The 14669-nt window shown below is 45.1% G+C and overlaps 1 protein-coding gene across 5 annotated transcripts in view; it reads left to right on the forward strand.

Annotated features, from left to right (window-relative positions):
* Window positions 1-11764, forward strand: part of RABGAP1 (RAB GTPase activating protein 1) — a 121613-nt gene extending 109849 nt beyond the window's left edge. For all 5 annotated transcript variants that reach the window (XM_075905614.2, XM_075905616.2, XM_006121941.5 and 2 more), the window contains 6 exons: window positions 805-915; window positions 5461-5565; window positions 6021-6104; window positions 6620-6691; window positions 8182-8379; window positions 10057-11764. In XM_075905614.2, coding sequence (XP_075761729.2) covers window positions 805-915; window positions 5461-5565; window positions 6021-6104; window positions 6620-6691; window positions 8182-8379; window positions 10057-10179 — 693 coding nt within the window. In that variant the 3' untranslated portion in view covers window positions 10180-11764. The remainder of the gene's footprint in view (window positions 1-804; window positions 916-5460; window positions 5566-6020; window positions 6105-6619; window positions 6692-8181; window positions 8380-10056) is intronic.
* The last annotated feature ends 2905 nt before the right edge of the window (window positions 11765-14669 follow it).

Here is a 14669-nt window from a genome sequence, read left to right on the forward strand (position 1 = left end):
CTTTCCGTTGTTTGTCTTTACTTGCCGATGTGCAGCGACTTCCATAGGCCTGGGTAATTCTGCTAAGGAAACGTGAAAGAAATGCCGGTTCATGTCACCCAGCAGGGACGTAGCGGGACGAGCCCCTTTGCAGAATGTTTCCATTGAATCCAAGGGTGGGATCGGGTGGATCTATACTTTTGCTCTTGGGATCTATACTTTTGCACAAATAAACAAAAAGTCTGGTGGCAAATCAGCCTGGTTCCCGCCATAAAGTCTTTGCTCACCTCCCCCCATGACACACATGGTAGATTCTATGAAATATTGAGCATATTTTTCAGGGTATGAATGTTTCAAGTGAGTGTTTGCCAGCAGCGATATCCTATGGTTGTGACAGAAGTTTTGTTGAAGCAAGAAAACCACTGAGCAGCTTCCACCTGCTTCTCTATCACGTTCACCGCATTACCCCTTCCCTCGGCTTTCACAGCATATCCAGTTTATCACAAGGCCTGGCGGGAACCGTTTGTGGGAGCGCCGTGATAAAGCATTGTTAGTGGACTCTCACCCCTAGCCCTTCGCTGCCCAAAGCTTTGCTACAGCTCAGTAAGCTACCCAGGAATGGCTAAGCAGAGCAACTAATAAATAGCTGCTTTCCAAAGATCATTTTTTGCTTAGCTACCCATCTTCTCATTTGTTGTCACTAACATACATGGCGCAGGCAGAGTTCTAGGCTGGTCTGCGTGAGCCAGGAGGCACTCAGAACTGTTTCGGGTGTATAAGCTCTTCAAGAGCCTTTTTTAAACTCAGGCTTTTTGTTTCCACCAGCGTGAGAACCGGCGACTGCAAGAAGCGAACATGAGGCTCGAGCAAGAAAATGATGACCTTGCACATGAACTGGTCACCAGCAAGATTGCACTACGCAAGGATTTAGATAATGTAAGGCAAAGCGTTTCCTCGTGCTCTTGGGTGGTGAGGGGACACAACTTCATTTCTATTTACTCCTCTCCTTTAATTCTCGCTGCGGTGCCCCGAGATGGATCGTGCTCCTACAATTAGTTTGTCAGCCTGCATTCTCCATTTTTGAGATGGATCAATCTCATATTCTTTCTTCGCCTTGGGATGTTTTTCCATTTGCCTCCAGGCCTAAGGACTTCGTATACATTTCTCACAGACTGCCATGGCCGGGATCCTGTGAGATCTCACGAGTGAAGCAAGGGCGGGTTTGGACACTTGTTGCCTTGGAGACCTTTAAGGGACATTCAGCAAGTGATGGTGGTGGTGTTTGCTATAAGCACCATTCTTCTTTCCAAGTCAGTACTAGATGAGTACCCCATCATGCCACTAGGCTGGACTATCCTGCTGAAGGTCCCATTTAAAGGAGACCTAAAGCTGAGGCTTTGACCACCATGGTCACGAAAAGAGCCCAAAGAAACATGAGGGAGAGGAGAGAGATTAGTTCCTTCATGGAACCAAATTCCTGCTTTGAAAGTTGCATTCTGACCTCCCCACAGGGTAAATTGGCAGTGTTATTCTTCCCCTCGTAACAGTACATGTGGTGTAGAGTAACTGGGGCAGGTTGGCTCCTGTTTTGGCAGAGCAATTGCTAAATGTACAGACTGTAAGATCCATCTTGATCTTACAGGATGCAGATGCTTCCTTGGTGTCACTGAGTTGGGTAACAGAAAGTACATAGCTGGAGTCTAAAAAGCCCATTTTCTGACCTGTAGGGACATTACGGTGTCTCCTGCGTTCTGACTTGCTGGCAGCGGTTTAGTCTGTGGATATCGTTTCATGGTCACAATGCACTGCAGAACCCCAAAGTCCCTCGGACTGTCAATGGGACTTGGACTCTTAAGTCTCCTAGGTGCTTTTTGAAAAATTTCATCCTGTGTGTGTTGGATTGCTGCAGTCTGCCGATATGGGTTGAATCCATTAAGATTTTCCTTCCTTCCCATGTATTTGAAATCACACGGGTCATTTCCCATATCAATAATTTTGTAAAGGCAAATGCACTGGAAGGTACATTCTTGTCGAGGTCAAGTATTTACACGTGCATTTCCACTATCAGAAGACTGTACACTGGGCTAGATGATTTAGTCTGACCCAGTACAGCCATTCTTACGTGTCCTAAACTGAGAGAATATCCTTGATGCTAAAAATTGTCTTCCAAGATTCTTATAAAATTCAGGTTTTTTCCTTTTGTTCCCCCATGCTTGGATTCCAATTTTGTTAGAGGAACTTTTTCCTTTGCTGGCTCTTCCTACCATGTCCTAGTCAGATGATCACATTGGGATGTTTTGCTAGGATGTACTTTTGCAGAGACACAGAAGACTTGAAACCTGTGGTAGGGTCAAACCGAGCTCCTGCTGCCTCTGAGCTGATAGATATTAGCAGTGTGTGGCAAAGAATGAAAGTGCTTGCATCCTATACAAGCGTTTATGAAAGCCCAGGTGAAGCTGGGTTTTGAAGGTTATATAAGCCAGGATTTGACAACCTAAAGGTGTCAGGGAAAGTTCAGGGAAAATACTGGAAGTTCTTATTGTTTACGGGTGAGTATTTCTACCCGTGGATGAATGTTGCTCCTTGTGAGGCTCATCTTACGGCTTTCAGGATTTCACACCCACAGCGCCCCAGTATTATGAAAACCTGCTATGAATATGAGTAATAAGTTCCATTACCCTTTTGTTCCAGGCAGAGACTTCACAAAATAGCAGCATATTTGCTTTGTTCCACCTCCTTTTCCATTTCAACAAAGACACCGTCGAGGAATGGGAGGACAGCTGAGCACTTGTGCTCAAAGGAGAGACCCCAGCATACAATGCACTGACAGATCATCTTTTGTTGCATTTGATATCCTCTAGGAACTGTGGTTGAACTCAGATGAGACTTAGCTGTGCTCTAATGTTGACTGGCTTATACCAAGCAGAATTAAGCCAAACCTCATTTGGTTATGCTCTGTCCATCCTCCAGAGATGGCTAAATTAAGTTTACAGAAATGCCTGTGCAGGGACTGACTTGATTTGATCCTAAACTCTAGGACCATGGATTTATTCTTTGAATGGGGCCCTGAGATCATGCTCCACTTCCACTGGTCAGCTGTCCTGGGAGGGAAGTACTAAAGGACATGGTGTAATTTACCTTTTCTGATACTTCAAGGTTTGTTTGCAATCTCCTAGCCTGGACAGATCAAAGCAAAGAGTTGAAATTAAACAGCTTCCTTCATTTCCTGTATACTAGCCCAGAAATTCAGCTTCAGTCATTTTTCTTTTGTTGGAATCAGTTGCCAAGTTTTCTTCAAAACAGTTTGGAGCCAATAGATAGTGACAAGTCAGTCCCTTAAGACTGTGCCCGTTTTGAAGGATCATCGCGACTTTAGTGGGCTGAAATTCACTGTCTGATTCTCTTCCTTCCGAAGGGATTGAGACGGTTGATTTTTGGTGTCTTTAAATGAGTTATTGATTATATCTATATAGTCAGTACGTCTGTCTGGGAGGCTTGAGCCGTTACATTTGTGCAGCAACGCTGGAAAAGACGCTGTAATGGTTTTGAGTAACTTATCTATAATGTGATTTTTTTTCCCCCCCCATCAACCTAAGGAGCTTTTCAAGGCCAGTGTCCTAATCTTTTCCAGTATCATTTACCCTTTGCATTTTTACATTCCCCCAAAAGTATTTTTTCAAGATCAGACTTGTCGTCATAGTAGATCTTGGAATGAAAGTAAGGGAAAGTGCTGTCTTATTTGATCAGAAAGCTGAGTTAACATACAGCTATGGAGATGTGGTTTGGCATACTCCAGGACTGCGCCCTTAGGCCCAGGTAGAAGGGAGCTCACTACCTCCTTTTGGGGAGAAGGAGTGCTATACCCTCTAGGGATTGAAAGTTCATTTCCGGTTTCTGTTCAATGTACACATTTTCTGCCAAAGTATTGAGCACTTAGTGGAGCAGGCGGTCCCTGGACTATTCCTATTTGTTTGTGTTGGATTCTGTTAAAATCTGAATAGCACAAGAAATAAGGGGAGTAATTGCTTCCCATCCCCATCAGCGGGCTTACAGATGTGACACCTGCCCGTGAAGGCAAAGGGGCATTTGCCTCGGGACCTAGTGATTCAGAGGGGCCCAGGGTGCTGGCCGCCGCTGGTCCCAAGCCTTTTAAATTGCTACCAGAGCACCGATGCAGTACTTTGGATGGCTCTTAGGGTTACCTGGGGAGGTGGTGCTGGGGGCCAGCTGCCCTCGGCCGCACCCCTTCCTCCCTTGCTCCAACCCCTTCCGGAAGCATGGAGCCAGGCTCTCCCCACCTTGCCAGGGGCCTGGCATCGCTGTTGGCTCCCCTGCATGTCTGCTTTGATTTGGTGACGCTCTCCGAGGGCTTTCTCAATTAATCTATTCCCACCAGGGCTTGGATGTTTGCAAAAGGAACATGATTGTTAGAGTCTGTAATGCAGATGTTCTTTCAAATAGCTATCTGTTCTGTGCCTCCCATTGTCCTGTTCTGGTCCCAGGCCCAAGTGAAAAGGGAATATAGTCATTATTTCCCTAATTGGATTTCTTCCTGGGAGCAATCCTTCGGCTGCTGTCTTTGCTGAGCCTGGTCACTGAAATTAAAGAAGAGCTTTGGGAGGGAGGATTATCCATGCAGAACAGAGTTCACGCTGACTCCTGTCTTCTAGGCTAACCACTGTTAGCTGTTTGCAATGCAGGGGCGACCTGCATGGCAGTGCATAGGCCATGAAAGACCTGTTCTGTGACCCAGAAAGCGAAATCATTAAGGGCTGACTTTCTCCTTCTCACTCTCCCACCCTCGAGAAATGATTAATTTGTGCCTAGTACTGATGTGACGAAGCATCTGTCAGGTGCCATTTCCACCTTCATAAGAATAAGACCTGCCTCTTTAGTCACATTAGGAGATGGGTTGTGGTTTGCTGCATTTTATTGGTTACCAAATTAAGAGCTGCAAATAATAAAGTCTCCCGGTGTACTCTGCCCATGTATTTGAGCCTCGGGAGTCTCCTTTTAATTTTCACCTTCCTAGTTTACATGAACTTACAAAATATACTGGAAACATCCAGAGAGTCTCTACAGGAAGGTCTCCATTTGGTGCGGTTTCTTCTGGTAGATGATGGCTGAGAAGCAGGGACCAGGGTCTCTTGTGAGAATGGTCGGAGGAGGAGGGGTACTGCTGAGGGGAGTAAGGATAATTGTGCAGCAGGCACACAATTTCCAGGAGAAGCTGTAGGAAGCACCAAATATGACAGATAAGTTTGTTCTTGTAGTGCTCTCCTATCAAAAAAGGCTCCTTTATCTCCTCTGATGGTACTTGGAATGAAAAATGAAGAGTGTCAAATGCTACGGCGGCCGTGGCAGAGTCCCAGGGCTCTGGTGTGCTCTTGGATGCCAAGAGACATACGCTCACCTTGCATATAATCCGTTAGTGATGGGAAATCCTGCGCTTGATGTTCCGCTCTTTGGTGTGTGTTTCAGGCCGAGGAAAAGGCAGATGCACTGAATAAGGAGTTGCTGATGACCAAACAGAAGTTAATTGATGCAGAAGAAGAAAAAAGGCGACTAGAAGAGGAGGCTGCTCAGGTGATGGGCGTTTCTGTTGCTTTCTTGTGTCTGTACAGCAGGGAAACTAAGCAATTGAGACCTGCTTGGGAAGCGCAGGGAGTGCAGCGAAACAGAGTTCCCTGTCCCTTTGAAAGCTGCTGCTTACTGAACGTTACTATTTCACTAACTCGGAAGCATGGATGCCCACACACTCTTACTGCATGTGGAAGCAACGTAAGATTCCAACTGTCACCATTTCTCCCGGTACATCTCCGACCACAAACCAACCCAATTTTCCTGACACGCTTTGCCATCAGGTTCTCCAACTAGCTTCGTAGATTGAAGTGGGTCTGGGCAAGCTCGTTGTGTCTGAGCGGGCCAGCTCTCCAGGGCTCTGAGATAGAGGAATGGAGGTGGGTTGTCTTCTGCAGATGCTGTCGGAGTGTTTCTTTACTGGAGTGTAACTACAGAACTGTCGCTTCATTGTCCTGCAGCTGAAGGAAATGTGTCGGAGGGAACTAGACAAGGCGGAGTCGGAGATTAAAAAGAACAGTTCTATTATTGGCGACTATAAGCAGGTAGGTGCAGCCTTATGGTGCTGTTTCAGAATGTTAGGTTTGGATTCGCACTCCTGCAGTGCCTGCTATCCAATCCATCGCTCCATTTGCTAGGAATTTAGCCTCCGGGTATTCCTAAGCTGCATCAAACATGCCTCCAGGGGTAGGTGTGGCTTGCCACGCCCACAATCATGATTATTTACTGATTCCCGAGGCTCTGGTTGGAACTCTGCTTGCTTTTCATTTTCTTGACTCCTCCAGAGGGGCTGAGCTATGAACTTACTTGCTTTGCCTCCAGAGGCACATATGTAACTCCTTGCGTTACTGCGTGCACGGTGTGTGACTACAGCGAAAGGCCCTGCTGTAATGCCTAGGCTCCTGCAGCAGGGTCCCAGTTGCTTAAGAAACATTGACTGTGAATTTCTACCTCTTCCAAGGCCCTTAAAATCTCCCCCTTCGTGCTGCTGTCGCACAGGAGTTTGACGTTAACACTTACTGAGGCATTGCTGCATGGTAACAGACTTTTGCTTTGTTAGATTTGCTCTCAGCTGAGTGAGCGACTGGAGAAGCAACAAACAGCAAATAAAGCTGAAATTGAGAAAATCCGGGTAAGGGGCTGCATGTTCCCAGGGTCTTCACTGTTTAAATGTTACCAGCCTTATGAATCAGTGCATTTAGGGCAGTGTCTCTTAAACTGTGTCCCGTGGCACACCGGTGTGCCACGAGGCAGTTGGAGGTGTGCCTCAGAGAACAACAGAGTTCAAAATGGCCACCCTTAAAGGGACAGGCCATTTTTCCCCCCTCAATAACTCCCCCCCCCCCCCCCCACCCCTGACCTTTTTTTTTTCCTCTAACTTTTCCTCAGCCTCTTTTTGTTGAGCAAAAAAAAAAAGTTCTTGATGTTCCTCATTAAAAAAATTTTTTTTTGTTTGGTGTTTCTCTGAAAAAGTTTAAGAAACTCTGATTTAGGGTCTTTTACAAAGGGCTTTAAAGAACTAGCTGGAATGATGTGCTACCCCCAGGTGGTGCCTTCTCCTGCTACAGCAAGAAATCCCTCATGACAGCTATCACAGCATGTTACAGGATGGCATGGGACGGGACCTGCTCCCATGTTTCACTGTTGGCACAAGTAGAGATGAAATACACGGCACCTACAGCGTTCTTCAGCTGCCACTTGGTGTTTCAGGAGGGGCAGTTAGATTCTCAGTCCCCCTACCATGCCATCCTGTAACATGCTGTTCCTCTTCAATAAGCAGTGGTAGCTGTCATTAGCTGTAGCAGGAGACTGCACCACCAGCCTGTTTTGACCATCATGTAACATTGAGGGGATGTAGAAATAATTATCCCAAAACAGTTTGGTCAACAGCAAGCTGTCCCTGTGCAGCTCAGAACAGTAACCCTGTGCAGCCAGTGGACATGTGGCCCTGTGGTCATCCGACTGTTCAGTGTGTGTATGGTCTGCCTTGCCACTTAGTCGTAATGTTCTTTGCCTTGTGTCGGTCACGTCTAATCCGTAGGGCGTTTCCACAGAGAATTTCCCCCCTTGACAAAGCTGATTGCATTTCAGCACAGGTCAGAAGTCACAATCATTTTTCTGTCCGATTCACAGCTCTTTGTCAAATCTCTTGAAATATCGATTTAGCGCTGGACCCTGTGTATTACTTGCGACTCTTCTGTGAACAATACTTGGATTTCCAGAATGCTTTCACCCGAGGCTCTGAAAGCACGTTGTGGACATTAAGTTTCATTTCATTCCTGTTCTGTAGACAATACTTTGGGGGGAGCTCTACGCCACTACGTGGGCACAGAATTCATGTTCCCTGCAGTTTTCTTTGCTTCCCCTCAGAAAAATGATTTTCTGATGGGGAAGCAAAGGAAAGCAATAAGAGCAGTTACATGTCCCTCCCCAGGAGCCTAGAGCAGCCAGCTGAGAAGTAAATTACCGAGAGAGAGGGTGGTGCTGTGAGCCCGATCAAACCCACCCCTTGTGCGTCCAGCCCCCCTGCACCTAAAAGCCCCCCATGCTCACACCCCCTTCCCGCGACGCTTCCCACCCTCCTGAGCAGAAATGCACAGCAACAGATGTTTTTGATTTTAGCAAAAAGTGGATGACTGTGAATACTGCCGAGAGTTCTTCAATAAAGAAGGGCGTGTGAAGGTCGCCAGCTCTGCCAAGGATGCTTCTGATGAGGACACGGATGAGGAAAAGGAGACTCTGAAAAACCAGCTGAGGGAAATGGAGCTTGAACTGGCCCAAACCAAGCTGCAGTTAGTCGAAGCAGAGTGTAAAATACAGGTAATGCTTGGGGGTTATTTTTTGTTATGGAGCAGAGCTGCCTTGAATTTGTGTTTGTTTAAATAAATAAATAAAGTAAGTTTTGGAGGGGTGGGATGGGAGCAGATAGTTGGCTGAAATGGCAACCTGCTATTTCCTGAACGGGACATTTCGCCAAATATTTTGCTTGGAAAGCTCAGCTGATGCAGATAAAATAATGAAAATCACACGGGTCCCTTTTTACCTGCTGTCACGAAATCCAGACATCTGCCCAGTTGCTTCCTGGCACTGTCAGCCTGATCTGATGTGACAGTGTGGGTGGGAAAAGTAAGCCCCATGCTTCCTATTTTAACTCCAACACAGCAATGAATAAATAGGCGGCCTTTATTTTACAATGGAGTAGTTGCGGATCGAACAAATACCTCATGACAGATGTTGCTTGGTACCAGAAGGGGGGAAGGCTCTGAGATACTGTGGTGTTGAATGTTTTAGATCCCACAGGGATGCTGTTCAGTGGCCATTTGATTTAAATCCGAAGGGATCAAAATGAAAGCACAAAGAAAATCGTGCCATAGAAGTGGCTTTATAGCTGCTGTGTTTATCAAAGAGTGTGGCTTAGACTTTTAGCCCCCTTGCTCTTCTGTCTGGTCATGGATTGTTAGCTGCTAGAAATACAAGAAACCCATATACCCTGTACTGGCACAGAGGGGATGATAGTTTCCCTCGGTGTGTTCTTCAGTTCTTTGTCCAGTCTGTTTTCAAATGTACCAAGCAAGAAAGCTTCTGCTGCTTCCCTTCGATCCATGGTGGAAAGGTGAGAAAAGTCTTCCGCAGGCCAAGGCTGCTCGACTTTCTTTTGCTCATTGTTGTGCCCGTGGAATAACCAAAATTCCCCTCCCTTCTTTGCATTCGTGTTTCTGATGCATGTAATCTCTTCCAAAACGTGCTCCTTGTTTTTAGCTGAGCAAATCTGGACATACGAGTTCATTCAGGTTGAACCTCTCTAGTTCGTCACTGTTTGGCCTGGCAACATCGGTGGCCCGGCAGACGGGTGTCTGCTTATCCCACAGTCCCTGAACTTTGTTTACAGCCACCTCCGAGTGTTCTGTGCTGTTGTTTAGTTTTGATTGGTTCCTAAGTGTCTTCTAAGAGCACAGAAAGCAGTGGAAGTGTTGGGGATGCTGCTTGACAATATTGACCTCCTGTGGTTTGGCAAATTCTCTGGTTCAGCGCCGGGTAGATCCCAAGGGCGCTGGACTAGAGAGGTTCAACCTGTACTAACTTTGTTTAAAAAAAAAAAAAAAAAAGTGCATATAGATTTAATTAGAACGGAAGGCTGAGGGGTTACGTTTGGGGCAATTATCAGGTTATTTTTTAATTTAGCAATTTCAGAACGCTTTTTGCCAAAAGTGAGTAAGGAAGAATCCAGATCTTGATGGGAGAATTTCCCACTCATCTCATTGTCTGTGCTGAATTAGAGTATGAATACACTAATAAAAAACCTGGACGTGTCTGGCTGATAAGAATCCCTGAGAGAAGGGCAGTCGGATAGAATACCTGCATTGGTTTTATATAGAGAATGGCTCTTCACAAGCAAACGTTACCAACAGACTATTGAATTCCTGACTCCCTCTGAGCCTTAATGAAATCATTTTGTGCTAGGCAGCGGATCACAGCTGTCGATGCTTCTTTTTGCAGGATCTAGAGCACCATTTGGGCCTGGCGCTGAACGAGGTACAAGCAGCAAAGAAGACGTGGTTCAACAGAACAATAAGTTCTATAAAAACAGTGACTGGTGTCCAAGGAAAAGAGACTTGTTGAAAAGGAAAAACTCGGTCAAACACATTTTTCTTAAACACAATACCTTTTGTTGCCTTCCGTGGCCAGATGTTTAAATCTGTGACATGTGAGAGGACCAGAATGTACATAAAATAGAATCACAGCATGTCAGGATTTCAATAGGTCAGTGATAAAGTGGATGGAAACACAAAAAGAGGCTTTATTGCTAGACACGGATCTTCATACTACTGATATTTAACAGGTGAGGTAGCTAGATTGATGCTCTTCAGAGAAACACTCCATTCTGTGGTCTGGCTGGAGGCTTTTCACAGACTAGGTACGAGAACTTACCAAATTCTAATTGTTAAGTTTACATACAATAGATCGTTTTACAGTTATAACATTTTTTAAATATTTTATTTGATAAGCAAGTGTCACTAACGAAGAGAACAATGACTCTTAGCAAGAACGACATCAGTGCCAGAAAGCAGTCCCCAAAAGTAGGATTTGGAGAGGAGGCGGCGGCAAGTTTTGCTTTGCGGAAGGGGATGGTTTCAGAGTTTTGGTTGGAGCAACCTCATTTGGTTTTAATGCATACCCTAATCCATTTCTCTGTGTTCGCCATTTCTGTCTGTCACTAATCAATTCTATGCAACTCTGGGTTTTTTAGCGTGGGCTGCCAAATGAATTCACAACCCGAAGCTGGGCTAGGAGGCTTGTCTGAGAGCTAGGTAAGAATAATCAGAATTCTTGGCAAATTTTGTTTTACTTCTGTGTCATATTGTTTGCGCCCCACATATCCACCGCGTTTCAACCCCCACGCCAGGAGGGCTACCGTGTACTAATTATGTGAATGTTTGACACGTCATTACATCTGTTTGTTTGTTTTTTATCCGGCTGTAGCCTTCTGTGAAGTTCTGTGAGAGCTTCCAGAATTTAGTTTTGCACATAGGTATGAATGAGATGAAGAAACAATAAACTGAGATATTTAAGGGGCAAAAATCGCTGCCCGAGCATGGCAGCGAACGTGTTTTGCTGTGTGTGTCATAACTGGCTTTCCTGGTAACACATTCAGAGGGTCTGTAGGTAATTTTTCCACGCTCAGTGCAGTTGCACTAACAGGTGCTAAATGTGCTTGGATTTCTCATCCTTTGGATTGTCCCGAAGTTCTCATCAGAAAGCTGTAGAATGGAGGTTTTGCACCTTGTAATTTTTTTAATTTATAATGGTTTGTGTTATGCTGAATTATCTATTGCATCAGTGGATACATTTTGTGTGCAGTGTGAGTATAAGCTGGTTACAATAAGAGGCACTGGTTTGTATATAAAGATATTTGGTTTATTTTGTATTTCTACCTTTTTCTCGTTGACTGTACTAACGCGAGCTGGTGTAATCTGCAACTGTGGGATGCTTACGCTTAAGCTTTTTTTGTTAACGGCATACATTCTCTTCATTGTTTAATACCAAAAATGCTGTAACTCCATCAATATTAGATGTGTGGATATGGTGGTAGGGTAGTTGCTAGTGTGTATACTTCATGAATTGAAATATAACTTAGTAAAATTGTATTACTATTTTGTTGTTTCATTTCATTTTAACAGTGAATTAAATATTTTGCAATACGAAACTGGTTCTCTTCTTAAAACGCTTTTTGCACCTGCAAACTCCCCAAGGCCAAAGTCATTAATACACAAAGGAACCGGATCTTCCTGGTGTGGCGGAAGGCCCCTCTGTGTTGTAAAAAGCGTGGCTCTGCCCTGACAAGTGACTATAAAAATGCCCATCTGGAGCCACTTGGATCTGAGAAACAGACTTGTGCTCTCTGCTTTGTGCCTCATCACCAGTCACAGGAGTTCTCGGGCCAAATTCTACTCACGTTGTCTTCACTGGGGTGGCCACTTCTAACGGAGGACAAATTTAACTGTGCAACAGGATGACTGTGTGAACTAGGGCACAACGCGCACCAGCTGTGTGCTGCAGAAATCGGAGAAGTAAATGTGCTTTTCTCTTGGAAGTGAGTAAAGACAATCTCTCTGAAAGTGCACCTGTTCTAGAAAGGTGTCCCATAGCAACTTTTCCGAGAGTAGCCCTGCTTTCAGGGAGTTGCATTGTAGGGTTCTTAACCATGTGCAGACTTGGCTGCTTTCTGTTTCACAGTGATGCTTTTCAGAATGAACCCAGATCTGCACTTTGCCAATAACGATCATTGTAATTTGGACACCGTTCGAAGTTAACTGGTAAAAATTTCCTCTCCCAGCTTCCCAAAGTGAGAGGAAAACAAGGTAACTTCTTCCATCCCTTTGAGGAAAGGTTAAAAAATAACTGACTATTGAGGATGATTTTTTGTTCATATCTTAGCCATACTCCAGGTAATTATCGCATCAGGGATTGCATGAAACAGATACTTTTTGTGTTTGTATGGACACAGGATAACCTGCACAACCTCCTCACACCTTTCCAATCACGCTGTAATATTTTAAAATTGAATGTGGGCGTGGAATATTACCAAATTCCCAGTGTAGTCCTGAATCCAAAATAGCCCCGGCCTTACACAGACTTGGGTCCTGTGCTGAGATCCAAATATTCTGGAACTAGGTTAAATATAAAATATGACAAGAGAGCAGATTGGTGAGTGGGGAGTCTCCTCTGCCCTCAGCTTCAGCTAAGTTTGTGTATCAGGTGCAAAATAAGTTAAGCTCTTCTGTTCCCTGCAATTTTACGTTTTCTGTTCTTTGCAGCATGGTAATGCCACGTTATAAGACGTCTGTGGTGTGACTTTAACTGCTTAGCTAGTCGGCATCTTCAGATGCCTTAATCTTAAATGAACAATCCAGAGGTTCACCCATGTGTGTGCTCATCTCGTCAAGTCTCTTCCAGCCTTCCTGCGGAGAAATCGATTTTTTTTTTTTTTTTTTTTTTTTTTTTTTTGTGCCGGAGAGATGGGGGGTGTCTCGCAAAGTTTTTTTTATCACCCTGCTATCTGGCTTGCTGATGTGAAGTGCTTCCTATTTGGAAGAAGATTTCACTCCGTCTGCTCAGCTTGTCTTCTCAAAAATATACAAAAACGCGTTCCAATGTGGACACACACTCACACGTTCTTTTCGTTCTAAATTGTACCCTTTGTCACTTGGCCCTGAGATACCTGGGATTTTGCAGACAGCGCCTGTAGAATGCATACGGATTTTGTAACTGGTTTGGGCTGAGGGCAAGGAACGAGAATTCACTTCTGCCTGAGATGCTGGTGGTTGACATTTGTCAAATCCAAAATAACTCAAATCTTTTCTAGAGAGAGTGTCACACTCCTGTTCAAGACATTATCTTAGGTTAGTGGAGGGAATACACTCAGCTGCTGTTGTCATCAATGTTGTATAAAGGGTTGGCTAGTTAAAAATTGTCTGATTTTTATTTTCCCCCCTTTTGAAAAACTAATAAATGGACTTTAGAACGTAACTCTAGGGAAAAGGAGGGGGGATAGATCAGAACGTGGGGAGAAAGTTTGGCCATCTCTCCTCTGAGTTTTCCCCCTACACTTGCACCACCTCCTTCACCCTGGCAGAAAACCAGAGGAAGTGTGATCTAATAAGAGTCAGAACTCTTGAATTCTGAAGTGTGTCTCCTTAAGGAAGTAATGATTCCATTGGCTCAGGTTGTGCCTGTAAAAAGGAGATAAAATTCATGTGTGCATCAAGGCCTAAAGATTGTGAAGTAGTTTGGTCCTCTCAGCAAAGGTGCAAAGTCTCACCCATCTCTCACTAAAATTATAATCCCAGTAAAAGGTCCAATTTGCATTAATTGGACTGGCTCCCCTCCCTTCACTGCAAGTTCCTACTTTGTTCCAGCTTCTTGGGGTTGGCAGGAACGTGTCACTAGTAGCAAAGAAGTTGGAGTATGGTTGCGGTTTGCATGACGCCATCTCTCCTGCCTTGGAAGGACCTTCGTGGGGGTGGATTTCACAGCTATGCTGTTGACTAATCGTCTTTTCCATCCAGAGGCTGATGTTCGAGTCACACTGGCTGTCGGAAACCAGGGAGACTCTAGGTGCAGTAAACCCACCCAGGCTGTCAAGCTCCCATTCTGGCTGTACCTAGATGTTGTGAATTTTTGAACAGTGTTGATGAGCTGGGCTCACCTAGCGCCTTGGACTAGGGTCGTCTCCATATCTTGAAAGATAATCTCTCATGCTGCCTCTCCTCTGCTTGGCAATTGCAAGACATCCCTATGGCAACTGGCCCTTACTTGGAAAAGTAACATTCCAAACTAATTTCGCGTCCATGTGACCAGGCTAGGGATGGGAACAACTAGTCGATTACCTGATCTGCAAATGCATATTGGATAGTCAACAGACTAGTCGACTAGTCACTTCCCCTGCCCCCTTGCTGCCCTTTCAGTAAGGGGGGAAGTGCAAGGGGGCGCTTCAGAGCGGCAGCCCTAGGGCTGTTATTCCACTTCAAAGGCGAAAGCGCTATGGGGAGCATGGGGCCAGCGGGGAACTACACGAGTCCCCTGCTGGCCCTGTGCTCCCTGCAGCACTT

The sequence above is a fragment of the Pelodiscus sinensis genome, chromosome 23 (assembly GCF_052426305.1).
Source record: "Pelodiscus sinensis isolate ZL-2025 chromosome 23, ASM5242630v1, whole genome shotgun sequence".
NCBI lineage: Eukaryota > Metazoa > Chordata > Testudines > Trionychidae > Pelodiscus > Pelodiscus sinensis.